At 37.4% G+C, this 16832-nt stretch overlaps 1 protein-coding gene across 14 annotated transcripts in view; it reads left to right on the forward strand.

The window, feature by feature from the left end:
• The window catches only part of PAM (peptidylglycine alpha-amidating monooxygenase), a 303779-nt gene that overhangs the window by 203901 nt on the left and 83046 nt on the right, over positions 1-16832 (forward strand). For all 14 annotated transcript variants that reach the window (XM_081233252.1, XM_081233262.1, XM_081233263.1 and 11 more), the window contains 2 exons: positions 1506-1591; positions 3106-3189. In XM_081233252.1, coding sequence (XP_081089378.1) covers positions 1506-1591; positions 3106-3189 — 170 coding nt within the window. The remainder of the gene's footprint in view (positions 1-1505; positions 1592-3105; positions 3190-16832) is intronic.

Raw genomic sequence — 16832 nt, forward strand, 5'->3', positions numbered from 1 at the left:
CATAAGTATATCGTTTTTGACAGTGAACAGTAAGAAACCACTGGTTGATGTGCTTTACATTGCACATTACCCAATTTCTTTCTACAGCCTGATTTAGAGAAGCTAGAGCATTTGCTAAATAGAACGTTATAGGGACCTCCTGGTTCCTGGCCCTTTATTCAGATGAATAACTGTTGTCTGCACTTATTGCCTATCCTCTCCCACCATTTCTGGCTGTAAGCAGGAAGCATGTTAGGAGTCCCTGCAGAAGCTGCCACGGTCTGCCTTCACTTCCCTTCCAGGGCATGGGCAATGCACTTTTTCTCCTGTGTGAGCCAACCTCCCAGCCAAGAAGCTGTTTTTGTCCTTGTCCTTGACAGTCCTCAGACCTTTCAGATCTGCCTAAACGCCTGACTCTGACCTTGCTTGGTGCCAGTTTCTCAAAACACAAATATATAAAAGCAACATGAAAATGTCACCCAACAGTGTTTTGAACAAGTCAAATTATATAACAGAACCAACTAAGAGATGTAGTGTAATGGGGAAAAAATGTGTGGTTTGGAGTCAGACAGCTTACCATTTGTGAAATTGGATCTACCATAGATACCAACATGCTAGTTACTGTGCTGGGTGCCTTACACATATTACCACCACCACTCCCCATCAGAGAGGTTTCCACACAGAAACTGGGCCTTTGAGGGCTGATGTACATGTCCAAGATACACAGCTATTAAGGAGGTTGTGGGATTCAACTCCAGATATGTCTTTCTGCCTGTGCTCCTTTGAGCATATAACACTGCCTCTCAACAGTGAGTCTTTAGATAAAGTAAATGTTTTGTTAAATAATGCAGAACGCTGGTATAGTGCTTTGAGGTTTATGAAGTGCTTTCATTTCTATATCATCTACTTTATAGAACAACTCTGTGAAGTAAGTATAACTATCCCTGTTTTACAAGAGAGAAAACTGAGGCTCTGTAAGATTGAGTGACTTGAAACAATTTATAAATGGCATAACCAGTATTCATAAACTTTAAAAAAGCCACAAGAACCCCGTGAGTGGGATATACTTGTATTGTTCACCCTGCTAAGGGTAGGCACTATAAATGCCACCAATCCCCAAATGGGAAATGCATATGATGTTTCTTTTAGTCCACTTCCAAATTTCCACTGCATTGGCTTTGGTTTACACACCCTTTGTGTAATGCTTACTTTTCTACCTGATTACATAGAGTGCATTCCAAGGATGGACATATTGAATTCAACTGTATATCTACCTCACAGGATTGTTTCACATCAGGCAACTAACAAACAAATCTCCCTTTATAGGTGCTTTTTCACATATAAAATTGTTCTTTGCTCCAGTGTCCCTTACAGTCTTAAAGCTGATATGACTATAATGATGGTATATTGATGTACTTTTCTTTACCTTGTTTTCAAATACCACTCCCTCCCCACTCCTCCCATGGGAAGAGATTTATGCACTTTACTAATTGAATCTTCACTTATAGCTACTTTTTTTTCTTCAGGTTTTGTGATGAAGGAACCTGTACAGATAAAGCCAATATTCTATATGCCTGGGCAAGAAATGCTCCCCCAACCAGACTCCCCAAAGGTATACCTGAGGCCTCTTGGATAGCCTTATATTAAACTGCTTAGTTTTTGATTCCAAAGTACTTTTTATTGTATGTTCTTTCCAACAGCTCTTGACCATGTTCTATGTTGCAATTTCACACTAAAAAGTACCCTTATTGCCTGCTTTATATTGAAAAGGTTTCATTTAGGTTGTTATTCTTTCTCTGCCTCTCTTTGATAAGTATTTGGCTCACACAACAGTTTAGATAGAATTAGAAAATAACGAGTATACCTCAAGCCACCTTTGGCCTGAGGCACATTGGTTCTTGACAGCAGGAGCATTTCACGAGCCAAGAGAGCTAGGAATTAAATAAATTGCCATTTCAGCAAACAGATTTTTAATAGTCCTGGAGCCTGGGTATTTAATGTGATGCCAAACCTCAGCTGGCTTTCTGAATTCACCTCTAAACCGTTCATAGCTTCCAATGTGTGAGTGAATTACCGGACTCTCCTTTATTACCTGGATCTTTCTTAGTATCAAAGTGAAGGTATAGTTCTAAAACAGAATAGGACTGCCGTGGTTTAGGGATGGAGGGATGGCATCTTGTGATGCCTCCCTAACTCATGCCTGCACTAATTTTTAAAATTTTTAATATTTTTAATCTTTTTATACAGTTTTAAATGTTGCTTTCTATTTATAGTTATTGCAAAATATTGACTATATTCCATGCATTGTGCAGTACATCCTTGAGCCTCTCTTTCACCCAATAGTTTGATTTCTGTTTTGCTTTACTTCAAATGAGTGTCAGAATCCTCTCTAGAGTTTACCAGGCAGCCACTATTAAACAAGTTTGGAAACTAATAGGGAGGTTTGTCATAGATTTGTTGATGTTTTTAAGATCCATTGGTAGAGAAGATTAAAAAAATTTTTTTTCTCTGTCTATAAGTATTTTCTCTGTAGATTTTTTTTTAGCTTACTAGCAAACTCTACTAACAGTAAGACTCCTAGGCACCCTTCAGATTCCAAAGCTTTATTGACATTATAATCTAGTAGGTAACTGGTTTCTTCAGTGATACTTTTGCAGATACCTGTTTTTGTATGAGAAGAAAAACAATTTCCTGAGATGGTCCTAAGAAGTCTGTTTCCTATATTCAATCAGAAAATAAAAATGAATATGAGTATATACAAAACAAAATGAAAGAATGGGTTTATATATGTCTGTAATGTAATCAACAGGGACAGAATTTTGTTTTGTTTTGTTTTGTTCTGTTTCTTGAAAAATGAGTGAATTGTCCTCTTAAAGTGTAAGTGTTCACTCTGGTTCTGAAGTGGAGACTACGAATAGAATTCTATCAGAGCTTAGAGAAGGAATGATAGGTTATATCAGAGATTTTCATTGAATGTCTAGTTCATTTCCATTTTCACATAACATAATTTCATATATTATGTGCTATTTTCTTTCCCTTTGGATTTCATAGATCAGCAACCTTTGATTAGCTCTATTTAACTTCCATTTCTAAAATATTAATTTATCTTCTTTTGAATATCTTCAGGTGTTGGATTCAGAGTTGGAGGAGAGACTGGAAGCAAATACTTTGTACTACAAGTACACTATGGGGATATTAGTGCTTTTAGAGGTAAGTTTTGAAATGTTGGAACTAAGCTCAACTTCAATACTATATTGTTTAAAATATATATACTGTTTTCTATATAATAAAATGAAGAATTGACTACACCCTCTGCCCACTATTAAACAGCTGCTTTTGTCTCTTGGAATTTGAGACTATTGAAGAAATGACTTTTATTTTGAAAGTTATAATCTCTTATGCACATATTCTCTTATGCATCCTACTGTGCTTTCTCTTATGCTGACTTCAGGGTTCTCTTCCTTTCCAATGTATTATCTTATCCACCGTCTCCTATTAAAAGATTCCTTCTTAGCAGCATTGTCGGAAAGAATAGGGACTAGTAATTTATTTATATTACTAAAAGCAAGCCACTGGAGAGTCAGCATGTTTTGTTAACACAAAACGTTTAATCGATAATATATCTGATTGTAGTACTAATTATAATTTTTCATTATATAAATTTACTCTTTTTTAAAAAATTTTAAAAAGTTCTCAAATGCTCAGGTTCATGGCAGTGGTTTATTTGTAATCCACACTTGCCACTTCATCTGTTGCCCACTGCACGGATGCACGGACCCCACACACTCCATAGAGGCTGCTGAACACTGCCCTAGACACTTGCTGGTCTACCCATATTACCAAGCACTTTGTTTAAGTGCTCCTTTTCTTATCATGGAATCATTAACATGAGGAAAGGGCCCTGTTCCCAAGGCAACCAAGACTGGGCTTCTTATTCCTTCTGCTGCATTTAGTCAAACTCCAACTGCATTCCAGGTTCACACTTCGGTGTTCACAGGAGTGTAAATATTAAGCAGTCTTCTTCTTGGCTTGTCAGCCTTTCTACTTTGTCTTGCTGACTTCTACATGTTTTCTTGAGTTCTCTAACACTATTTTTCTACTAACTAACCTAATACATTTTGCTCTCTAGATGCATTAGCCTTCTATCCAGCAACTAAGTTTAGAAGTACATATCCATCTCTGCCTATGAAATATCCTCTGGGGCCTTTGCTGAGAGTACCCCATGCTGAAGGTTTCCATAGGTTCTCAGCATTCAGGACTGGGACAATAAATGCAGTCTTCCTCTGGAAAAGGACATTAGAAAGAATAAATTTATGTCAACTATACTCCAATAAAATTTTTTTTTAAAAGAATAAATTTATATAATGAAAAATTATAATTAGTACTACAATCAGATATATTATCGATTAAACAAGCTCCTGTGGACCAGCTCATGAACCTAACTTCCAAGTAAAACCTGATTTTTTATAAAAAATATGCTTTGAGTTATGTATAAATAGCTTGCCATTTTTGGAACAGGACCTAAAATCTTAAGTTGTTAATTGTAGTGCTGAGCCAAGGTTTTGTTGAAAACAGAGGAATAAATAATGTTCATGTTTGAGAAACAAAGACACAAATTATCTGCTCTAAAAATTTACCATGTTGGTTTCAGGGGAACAGGCAGATTCTAAGACTGCTGACTTCCAAAGCATTGACAAGACTATTATTTTTCCAAAGAAGCGAGGAAGGCTTTCCCCAATTACCACAACTAAAGTAGCTGGTAGTGTCCACACATACTGGACCCCACCCCTAGACTTGACTTTTCAGCCTAATTCCTGGGCTTTGTAGTACCTCCTAACAGATACAGTACTGATACCCCAGGAGAAATGGATGATACATATAATATGCTAGTTTTTAAAACATATTACTGTAATAATTTAAATTAACTTCTTACCGATGAGGAATTAATTTTATTTTATAATGTATGTCTAATATGGGGTAATTAAAAAGTATTGATATTTCATATATAAATATATAGTTATTATTTACTATAAGAGACTGATTAGAAACTTTCTTACTAATTTTTCATTTTTCACTTTTTTGAGAACCATTTTTCTAAAAGAAGGTGCATATGAGGTAGGACCTATAATTCATAGACCTTATGATAATGTAATAAAAATGTAAACAAAAAATTTCACCCGTATAATTCTTTCAGTAGCATTAGATACTATCTTGTGCCTTAAAGCATACATGGCTTAGAATAGTAAGTAAACACGCGGGAAAATATCAGATCTCACTAAAACAACGAGAGAGCATTTTGCGTTTACTTAATTGGGTGTGAGTGGAGATTGAGTTATAAAACCCAGGACTGCCAGGGCTTAGATGAATATGCTAGTTTGGGGAGCTTTGTGAATTAGTGCAGTGTTTTAGAAAGCAACTTCATCATATCATATACATTTTATATAAAACATTAAAATCTTGCTCTAGGCTTTCATCCTAAACTAAAGGAAGGGTTTTGTTGGATTTTTTGGTTTGTTTGTTTTCTAATGAGCTACCTACCCACAGTTATTTATATACCATTAACTAGTAATATGAAAACCTGGAAAGTTAACAAACATCCCTTAATAGGGGACTAATTAAATAAATGGTATAACAACAAAAATAGCAATTCATAAAATTTTATACAGACTACATAAAACCATATGTATGCTTGTATGTTTCCAAGGATTATAAGGAACAAGGAATAAAAGGAAACAGTCAATAAGCATGAGAGACAGGATCATGTGATTTTTTTTTTCCTTTACAACGTTATAACATTCTCTTCATGTTTTTAAATTCCACAAATATAAGCGCTATGTTAAATACCTGCCAGTACCTGCCAGTTTGTGCGCTGCATTCCCACTCATACCCTCCTGACAAAAAAGAGTTAAAGTAAATCTCTATGTGCCTGATTAACTATAAGAAGTGACTTATACTTTAAAAAGGTTCTATATTGTGATCACACGCTTATCTCCAGATGAACCTAGAAGTGGAATTATAACATATCTTTTAATGATTAAAAATGCATTATAGATATGTGATATATATTTTATATATATATACATAATCATCTTAGTGTCAGTGAAGATTTGAACTTCACGGTATTAGAACTATTGATGATATTTTTAAGAATATAAATTATAAATCAGAAGCAGATTAACACTATGAGGAAATCACTGCACTCTATTGAAAAGTGGGAAAATGTTTGGCTTAAGGGTATGAGCATTTTTCCACACAGGGAAGGTTTTAGAGAGTTGAGAAGCCTAGGACTTCTCTTTAATAAAGCATCAACAGTGAAGGTAAAATATCTTCTCAAATTTGTTGGAATGTGATAAAGTATCAGCGAGAACATAACCTGAAGCCAGCTGGTTATATCTTGAACTGGGAGGCCTAGTAGTAGGAAAAGATAGGTCTGTGGAATACCCAAAATATTTGTTTTGTTTTGGTTGTTGTTTATTTTGGAAATTGAGCAGAATGTGAAACTGTAAAGTGTCATTTAAAAGGAACCAACTTTATTAAATGCCATGTCAATCATAATGTCAGACCTGGGCTAGTGCTGGGTATACTGATCTTCTTGCCCAAAGGAGTATAGTACATTCTAGCAGGAGAGACAAACACAGGAACAGTGCATCTATAGGCAGTAATAGAAACACACCCCAGATATGGAGGCCATGGAGAGGTGGAGCAGAACAGGTCTGCCTGGAAGGGCAGTGGGACGTTGTCTGGGAAAGGCTTCTTAGAAGATGAAACCATTGCAAAGATTTGAATGGTGATCAGGAGACAGCAGATAAGTGGGAGCAGGGGTAAGACGTGTTCCCAACGAAGTAGAAGTATGTGCATGGCCATGGGGGAGTGAAAAGCCTCTTGTCCGCAAGGAACTCTTGGTGATTTGGCCTTACTGGAGTGTGAAATGCAAAGGGGTAAGTGGCAAGAAAGGAGAAGAAAGCTGAAAGGTGGGGACCAGACCATACAGATCTGTGTTAGGACTTTATTCTGAAAGCACCCAGAGTGCTTATCAGCAGTAACCTGATCAGATTTTCACTTCAGTCTTAGGCTTGAGTGCATGGGAAAGCTACCAGCCTTATGAAGAAAGATTGGGGTGTTAGGAGGCCAGGGCGAGCCTGGAAGGCGTTCTGGAAGGCCAGAATGAGTTCTTTTTTATTTTATTTTATTTTATTTTTGTGGTACGCGGACCTCTCACTGTGTGGCCTCTCCTGTTGCGGAGCACAGGCTCCGGATGCGCAGGCCCAGCGGCCATGGCTCACGGGCCCAGCCGCTCCGCGGCATGTGGGATCTTCCCGGACCAGGGCACGAACCCGTGTCCCCTGCATCGGCAGGCGGACTCTCAGCCACTGCGCCACCAGGGAAGCCCTGAGTTCTTTTTTAAATGTAAGCTTTATAACTTTTTATAAATTAATATTCTGTGGAAAACAGAATATAACCCAATTAGAAATGTGTGTCCCGTATAAGCATAGTATTTGGTTACATGATTAAACTCTTAAGACCAGGTGACCTGACAATGGCACTTGCTAATTTTGTTATCCTCACCAAGTTTCTAAACTTCTCTGCCCTCCTCATCTATAAAATGGGATCATAATGGTTCCTATAAAGTTATCTAAGCACTCGATGTTAGCTACTATCATATAGTTCCCGTAAAAGGCTTTAAAGTGATATAAATTCCCCTAAATGCAACCTTTTGCCATAGTTGCCCATAATATAAAGAATATGTTGGTTACTTTTCAAGGGTGTCAAAATTTCTTGTTATGTTTAGACACAGAACTGTATTTATGTCTGTCATGTTGCCAGTGGACTTTTCCTAGTTATGCTCTGTTTCCTGTTCTCCACAGACTTTTTCATTATTCATAGTTCAGTTATACAGAGATAAACTGTAAGACCAAGTTCCTGACCTTAAGGAAATTAGAATAGCAGGAACTAGAGATTCCGCCTGGTCCTCTTTCTTTCTTTCTTCCTTCCTTCCTTCCTTCCTTCTTTCTTTCTTTCTTTCTTTCTTTCATTGCCAAATTTTTTCTATAAAGTTTTATTCCATAGAGAAAATTCTGCTGAGATTGTTGCAGAAATTTGTCACTTTTCTTCTAGATGTTTTGGCCCAGGGAAATCAAGAAAAGTGGCCTCTTCTTTACAGAGTTTCCGGCATTAGCTTACTAATCTCCAACAATAACTCATTTCTCAAATTAGAAAACTCTTGCACTCACCAACTGAAGTTTGGAGCTGATATCTTAAAAAGGAGGCAAGAATTTCTTCCCAAGTGCATAATCTCTGTCTTTGGGTTGGCAAAATTTCCATGCTATAAACTATTTACTGTCCTTAAGCTCTTGGTGCATATAAGAAAACTAACAGGTATTATCAAGGATACAGATCACACACACACACACACACACACACACACATCCAGAGCTTGCTTCTACTCCTTCATCACAGCCCTCAAAGTACACCTACATTTTAGCATGTTCCTACATTGTTTACCTAAACAATTCATTGTCCTTAGAGTGAGTGTTTAATACTTATATTCTAAATGAGATGAATGAAACTGAGGGATCCTGTTTTTGACTCTCCATTGTGTAAGGCTGAGCTGTAAGAAGTTTCATCTCCAAATTTCTGGGGTTATATTAGTAAAATCAGATCACAAAATTCTAGTTAGAACCCTTAAAGAACAAATCATTTTCAGTAGCCAAGTTTTCCAGAAAGCTAAGGTTTTAACACTCTTAAGTACTATAGCCTTAAAACATTTTGGACAGAAATCTTTCCCAAATATATAATGCGTCTCATGAAATTAAAATAGGTGCAGATGTTAAATACCTAACGCTGTGCCCAACACAGAGCAGACTGGCAATAAATGTTAGTTGTCTTCCTTATCCCTTTCTCCCTTTCCTTCATAATTTTGGGATATCATTCTGGATATCAGCTACTGCACAATTATTTCCCTCTAAATTTTAGGAGTAGATAGAGTTTTTCCATCTTACTGGGCTTGTTGCCTTCTTCTATCTGCTTCTCTCTATTTTATGTAACTTCTTCTGTTGTCAAGCTACCACTTCAACTCATTTTAATTCAAAAAGAGCAGCGCATGGAGGCAAAGATGAGTAAGAACAAAAGTTTGCCTTCATCCAATGGGGGCAGTTGAAAATAAAACAGTAACTGTAATTACATGAGCCAGTACAGTCTGTGCAGTAAAAGAGGGGGTTGAGAAGCAAACAAGACCACGCCTAGTTTAGAAAAAGATTTCATGTCGCCAGATTGATTTCCTACAGGCATCCTTCTGCCTAGTACTAAATTGATGATATGGAATCTAGGCAGCTAAATTTCATATAATTGTTTATAAATTTAGGGTAAACAGACTCTGAACTGAAACCCTTAGAGGGAACTTTTTGAATAAAATCATGGAAACACAAGTGCTTGGACTTGGTAACCTTCAGATTTGATTTCTTCTTGCCCTCCTGTGTTGTTCCATCCTGGCTATGATCCGTTTTGGTGTGGCTTCTGAATAGCTTAGTTCCAGACAGGTGGGTCTTACTAGACATAGGTCATGCATTCGTGAAATGCGCGCTCCACACTTGTACACGTACACACACAAGGGGCTCCTTCCTCGCCACCACTGAAGGAGTAGTAGGGTGAGCATGAGGGAAGGGGAGACAGTGGCAGGCAGAAGGGAAAACTGAGGACTCTGGAGGAATTCTAATCCCACTGTGACTCCTGCTGCATGTCTGCCTCTTACAAGACTCTGCCAGGAAGCTATGCAAAAAGCTTTGAAATTGTGGGCCAGGGAAGAATCTCTTGCTAATGCATTTTTGAACAAGGTGGAGCATAGATCAGTGGCAGGGCAGCTACACTTCAAATTATTTCATTCCAGTATAAAGCAGACTACTCTGACTTCAGTGAATCATTAGAGGTGCTCTTGACTCCCTGATACCTGATTGCAGAGAGAGTGGGAAACTGGTGGAATATTGCTTCCTGTTGCTGCCTGTGTTGTCTTTTCTAAATCTGTTGAAGTAGCTTCCTTCTGCATGCTTTCCAGGGAGATATACACCAAGCCTGCTTTTACTCTCTCCTCTGCAAAGTGAGGGATGCTATGGATCGGGGTATTTAAACCCAGGTATTTTCAGGTGTTCTGGATTACTTTCCATGTTTAAGAATCTCCTTTGAAATTCCAAATGTGGAGGGTGTTATTAATGATTCCCCTCCCCCAGGGAGATGCCTGAAAGCCATTGAGTCTCTACAGTAAAGGACACAGAGGTGGCACCTTTCTAGCATTCAGCCTGGCCTTCTCTGAATAAGACCCTGACATGCACACATTCCAGCAAGCCTAATCCCTTCCGGCATATAGAAGGTTAGTTCTCAACATGATATTTTGTTCCAGGGAACACATAATGTTTCCAAGTTCAACTCCAGAGACAGCAGCCCTGTGGTCCCAGGAAGGGTTCACTTGACCTCAGTTTCCCTTTTCTCTCCCAAGGCTCAGATACCTGTGCTATGCAGCAAGTCTCCTTTCTTGCTTCCCCACCTCCCACTTTCTATTTGTCTAATATTCCTTGATGTAGGGGCACAGACTTTTACTCACGTGCTTTGGGACAGATGCAATTTGGAATTAAGAACTTTAAACCTTTTTGAAAGGTTTTCAAGTACATAAATCATATATTACATTATATCACCTCTGGGCATCTGAGACACTATCCCTAATCAAATATGCTAATGTTCCTTTAGCAAAACGTTCAAATGGTCACACTACAAGGGATAAGGACAGATGCAAGTAGCATCACATTCATTCCGATCAGATTTTGCTGCCAAACACCATGAAAAAAAACTTTCGGCTTCCAAAGCTTTTCAGGTTTCAGAATTGCAAATAGTTCTGGTATGGGAACAAAGAAACCTGTTCCTTAATACTTGAGTTAATTGGTTAAAATACTAACAAGGATTGGAGGACTCTGGATATATCTGAATATTTTCCCATTAAAATAATCTCTCCCAAGCTTTATTTTTCATTTTGTGGAAAATACAAAAAGCCATTAAAAAGAACAGTACAAAAGTTACTCACAATACCTAACTATTTAACAATCTCTAATATGAGGTGACAGTTGCGTATGATCTGTGAATATACTAAAAACCCATTGAATTGTACACTTTAAAGGGGTGAACTGTAACGTATGTAAATTATAGCTCAGTAAAGCTATTGAAGAAAAGGTGTATGGGTTCAAAAGAAAAAAAATCTATAATATACCTTCTTCAATCCCATCTTCCTTCTACCCCAACCCCAACCCCAGGTAACTGAATTTACATCTGCCAGGTTTTCATATGCTTATCCCAGCATTTCTATATACACACAGAAAGCACAGATATGTATGTATATCTGCACTTCTTTTCTTTTTTGGACAAAATTCAGATCACACTCTCCACAGATCTGCATCTGCTGTTGTTTTTAGTTTAACAGCGTACTCTGGGAATATTTCTAAGGCAAGTACATGGAAAGCTTTTTCCTTATTCATAATGACTGCCTAGTATTCTGTTGTGTGGATATATAATAATTTATATATCCTGTTCCCCATTAAAGACGTTTCAGTTCTGAGTTTTTTGCTATTACAAGCAATGCTGCGGTGAACTTTAACATTAGAAATGTTTTAGGTAACCATGTATTGCTACTGCAGGGTAGACTAGAAATGGGATTTGGGGGTTATGGAGTGTTGAACCTTGACGGATTCCACCAAATTACCTGATGAAACAGTTTTTCCAATTTACAATCCATAGTGAATGAGCAAACCTCATATCCTTACCTGCACTAGATGTTTTCACAATTAAAACATTTTGCCCAGTGTTTACTTAAACCAAGGAACTCCTCTTACTGTTTCATTAAAAGGATTAGAATTAGCTGGAAGTTCTTAATAGAATTACTTCTATAGTACATAGTCCACGTACAGTCAAAATCTGATCTGTGAACTACTTGTGCCAGAATCTTCTTGGAGTGCTTTTTAAAATGAAAATTCCTGGTTCCAACCAGACCTACTGAATCAAATGCACAAAAAGTAGAGGCTAGGCAGTGGTGTACTAGAGCTGGTTCATATTGACCCATAAGAGCCAATTGCTAATTTTCAGATAGTTAGTGAGCTGATTGTTAAGTATAGCCCTGATTAAAAACAAAGGCAATAAATACTCAAAGGTCATCCTTCTCTAACTACTTTACTACACTTTACTACTATCTTTGCTCTGGAGGGTATTTACGTCTATTGTATCTGTATCGTGGAAATACTATAAAATAGTGTGTCTTTCCAACCCAGTGTTCGGTAATGTCACATTGGTAGCTTGAAATTAACCGTAGTGGGAAAATTTACACCATCGAAATTGAAAAATGCTACAAATCAGTGCTTCATAAATTATTTTGTTGGTTGTTTAGATTTAAGAAAACAATGAAAAAAATATTAGTAATGCCGATTACTGTGAATAGCCAAAAAATTTGAAGAAATATTTTTTTCAGTATTCAAAAACTACTATCCAGTACTGCAAAGATTTTGCTCACTTTGTTGACGAGAAAGTGCAGTTCCAACATATATCTTTGTTTTTCAATAAACAAGGATATCAACAAACATTCTTGTCCAAACGACTCACTCGTCAGTTATAACCATAGGTTGGCTAGAGAAAAATTAAGGAAAAATTAAGGGCTTAGCTCTTTCCACTTCTAAGGGGCATTCATTTAGACATGGTGGTGGTAAGCCAACTTTGGCTTTGCAGAAGAGGGCAATATTCTAGGGGAGAGAGCAAAAATACAGACGGATCCCTAGAAGATCATCAAGCCCCACCTCACTGGACTCCTATAAGACTGGACTTTAATGTGAGTCAGAAGTAAACTTTCTATCTGGTTTAAAAAAAATCAAAAAACAGGGCTTCCCTGGTGGCGCAGTGGTTGGGCGTCCGCCTGCCGATGCAGGGGACACGGGTTCGTGCCCCGGTCCAGGAGGATCCCACATGCCGCGGAGCGGCTGGGCCCGTGAGCCATGGCCGCTGAGCCTGTGCGTCCGGAGCCTGTGCTCCGCGACGGGAGAGGCCACAGCGGTGAGAGGCCCGCGTGCCGCAAAAAAAAAAAAAAAAAAAAAAAAATTAAGGAAATAATTCTGTGAAATTCAACTGGTTGTATGGAATTTATGATAAAGAATATTATTTATTTTATTATTTTTTGTAAATTGTGTCCACATATTTTATATTAGTAAAACTATAATAAATGTATATTTACACATGCATACATATATTTTTCAGAGAGCTTGTGTGTTACCAGCACATCACTGAGCCCAGCATTCGGAAATTTTAACAAGCTCCCCAGTTGATTTTTATGCAAACTAAAGTTTGACAACTGAGGCTCAAAGTTTCCTAGAGGATTGAAGTTACTTCTACATTTTTTTTTCCTGTACTACAGGTGTATCAGGGAAATCTCCTGGGGCTTGGGACATGAGCAGAATAATTTGCATTTATCAAAATAAGTATAATTAAATCTCAGTTCTCCTAAGAAAAGGGGTGCTTTGAAAGAAGAAAATGCATTTAATTACTGTCTGGTTATTCTAGCACTTTTTTATTTCACTTAGGAATTTGAAGGAGAGTTTATATTTATTCTTAAGTTTTTCACAAAATTTGGTGTTTGGATTTAAAATGCTATTTTACTATTATGGTAGAAGACACAATGCATATATGACTTTCTTGGACACACTCCTCTTCATATGTAGGGGTGCAAATCTTCCTTCTTGACACTTAATCTAGATAAACCTTTTTGAACAATGAACAAAAATAAGTTATATCCTTCCATTTTTTACATTTTTGATTTTTAAGTGGAACATATGGGGTGACAGGGACTAGAAAATTAAAGGCAGAGACCATGAGACCAACTCGGAGAGAGATACGATTGGCAAGAAGGTAACATTCAACCTGCATGAAATTCCACAGCCTCTTAGGCCTTTTCAGATAAAGGGAAAAGATTGCAACATGGCTGAAAAGGCATTATTGAAAACGAAACCATGACTTTGATTTTCTTTTCTTCTGAAAATAGTAAAAACCGTACATCTTATGTGTTGTGTACTAATTCATTTTTAAAGCACTTGTTTTTAACACAGAGACTGAGTCTTTGGAGTGATAGAAGGAGAGCAGTGTGACTGGAAGGGACCATCTAGCACAGCCCTCTATTTTACAGAAATGGAAATCGATACTCAGAAAGGTTAAATGACTTGCCAGAGGTGGTATAGCTACTAGTCCAATGGTATTAAAATCTAAAAGAATTTAATTTGTGTTGAATTTCTAATGTGTAGTTCATCAAAGTTCATGTCCTAACTATATAAAACAAATAGAGTCAGTCCTTCTTAAAGTCCTTTGAACCACTAGGAAGGAAGAGGAATGAAATTATCCTTTCACAATAGAATAAATATGAATAAAGATTGGAGTTGCTTACCTCATCTCATTTATGCCTTTTCATTCTGATGTATGAAGGAATCCACTTCCCTTATGTAGGGATATTTCTACACCAGGTTACTTGATAATCCCACTGATTTCAGAAGAATTATAATAGGATGTTCTTCTCTAACCTTCATTATACACAATCAGCTTGTTGTGAGTCATGGGAATGATTTTAGGACTATTCAGTGCCTCTCAAATGATCCAAAAGAAGCCTATTATCCTAAAATATTTTTTGGCTTTTGCCAGTGTAAGCTCCCTGATTCTCTAGCTTCCTGCATTTCAATTTTGTTAATCATCTTCAGTTTGGAAGACTAATGATCCTTATTCATCTCATTCATTCCATGGGACACCTGTTTATTTTAATACCTAAATATGGTCATTAAGTATCAGGAATTGCATTTTCATTCATTTGGTTATGAAAAGATATGTAAAACACTGCATGCAGTATTATTGCTTTTTTTTTTTTTTTTTCTTTTTTTTTTTTTTAATTAGTTTCTGCTTTATAACAAAGTGAATCAGTCATACATATACATCTGTTCCCACATCCCTTCCCTCATGCATCTCCCTCCCTCCCACCCTCCCCATCCCACCCCTCCAGGCGGTCACAAAGCACCGAGCTGATCTCCCTGTGCTCTGCGGCTGCTTCCCACTCTCTATCTACCTTACGTTTGGTAGTGTATATATGTCCATGCCTCTCTTTCGCTTTGTCACAGCTTACCCTTCCCCCTCCCCATATCCTCAAGTCCATTCTCAAGTAGGTCTGTGTCTTTATTCTCATTTTGCCCCTAGGTTCTTCATGACATTTTTTTTTAAATTCCGTATATATGTGTTAGCATACGGTATTTGTCTTTCTCTTTCTGACTAACTTCACTCTGTATGACAGACTCTAGGTCTATCCACCTCATTACAAATAGCTCAGTTTCGTTTCTTTTTATGGCTGAGTAATATTCCATTGTATATATGTGCCACATCTTCTTTATCCATTCATCCGATGATGGACACTTAGGTTGTTTCCAGCTCCGGGCTATTGTGAATAGAGCTGCAATGAACATTTTGGTACATGTCTCTTTTGGAATTATGGTTTTCTCAGGGTATATGCCCAGTAGTGGGATTGCTGGGTCATATGGTAGTTCTATTTGTAGTTTTTTAAGGAACCTCCATACCGTTCTCCATAGTGGCTGTACCAATTCACATTCCCACCAGCAGTGCAAGAGTGTTCCCTTTTCTCCACACCCTCTCCAGCATTTATTGTTTCTAGATTCCTTGATGATGGCCATTCTGACTGGTGTGAGATGATATCTCATTGTAGTTTTGATTTGCATTTCTCTAATGATTAATGATGTTGAGCATTCTTTCATGTGTTTGTTGGCAGTCTGTATATCTTCTTTGGAGAAATGCCTATTTAAGTCTTCTGCCCATTTTTGGATTGGGTTGTCTGTTTTTTTGCTATTGAGCTGCATGAGCTGTTTATAAATTTTGGAGATTAATCCTTTGTCAGTTGCTTCATTTGCAAATATTTTCTCCCATTCTGAGGGTTGTCTTTTGGTCTTCTTTATGGTTTCCTTTGCTGTGCAAAAGCTTTGAAGTTTCATTAGGTCCCATTTGTTTATCTTTGTTTTTATTTCCATTTCTCTAGGAGGTGGGTCCAAAAGGATCTTGCTGTGATTTATGTCATAGAGTGTTCTACCTATGTTTTCCTCTAAGAGTTTGATAGTTTCTGGCCTTACATTTAAGTCTTTAATCCATTTTGAGCTTATTTTTGTGTATGGTGCTAGGGAATGATCTAATCTCAAACTTTTACATGTCCCTGTCCAGTTTTCCCAGCACCACTTATTGAAGAGGCTGTCCTTTCTCCACTGTACATTCCTGCCTCCTTTATCAAAGATAAGTTGGCCATATGTGCGTGGGTTTATCTCTGGGCTTTCTATCCTGATCCACTGATCTATCTTTCTGTTTTTATGCCAGTACCAGACTGTCTTAATTACTGTAGCTTTGTAGTATAGTCTGAAGTCAGGGAGCCTGATTCCTCCAGCTCCGTTTTTCGTTCTCAAGATTGCTTTAGCTATTCGGGGCCTTTTGTTTTTCCAAACAAATTTTGAAATTTTTTGTTCTAGTTCTGTGAAAAATGCCATTGGTAGTTTGATAGGGATTGCATTGAATCTGTAGATTGCTTTCGGTAGTAGAGTCATTTTCACAATATTGATTCTTCCAATCCAGGAGCATGGTATATCTCTCCATCTATTTGTATCATCTTTAATTTCTTTCATCAGTGTCTTATAGTTTTCTGCATACAGGTCTTTTGTCTCCTTAGGTAGGTTTATTCCTAGATATTTTATTCTTTTTGTTGCGATGGTAAATGGGAGTGTTTTCTTGATTTCATTTTCAGATTTTTCATCATT

The sequence above is a fragment of the Mesoplodon bidens genome (assembly GCF_964165515.1).
Source record: "Mesoplodon bidens genome assembly, chromosome: 4".
Classification (NCBI taxonomy): Eukaryota; Metazoa; Chordata; class Mammalia; order Artiodactyla; family Ziphiidae; genus Mesoplodon; species Mesoplodon bidens.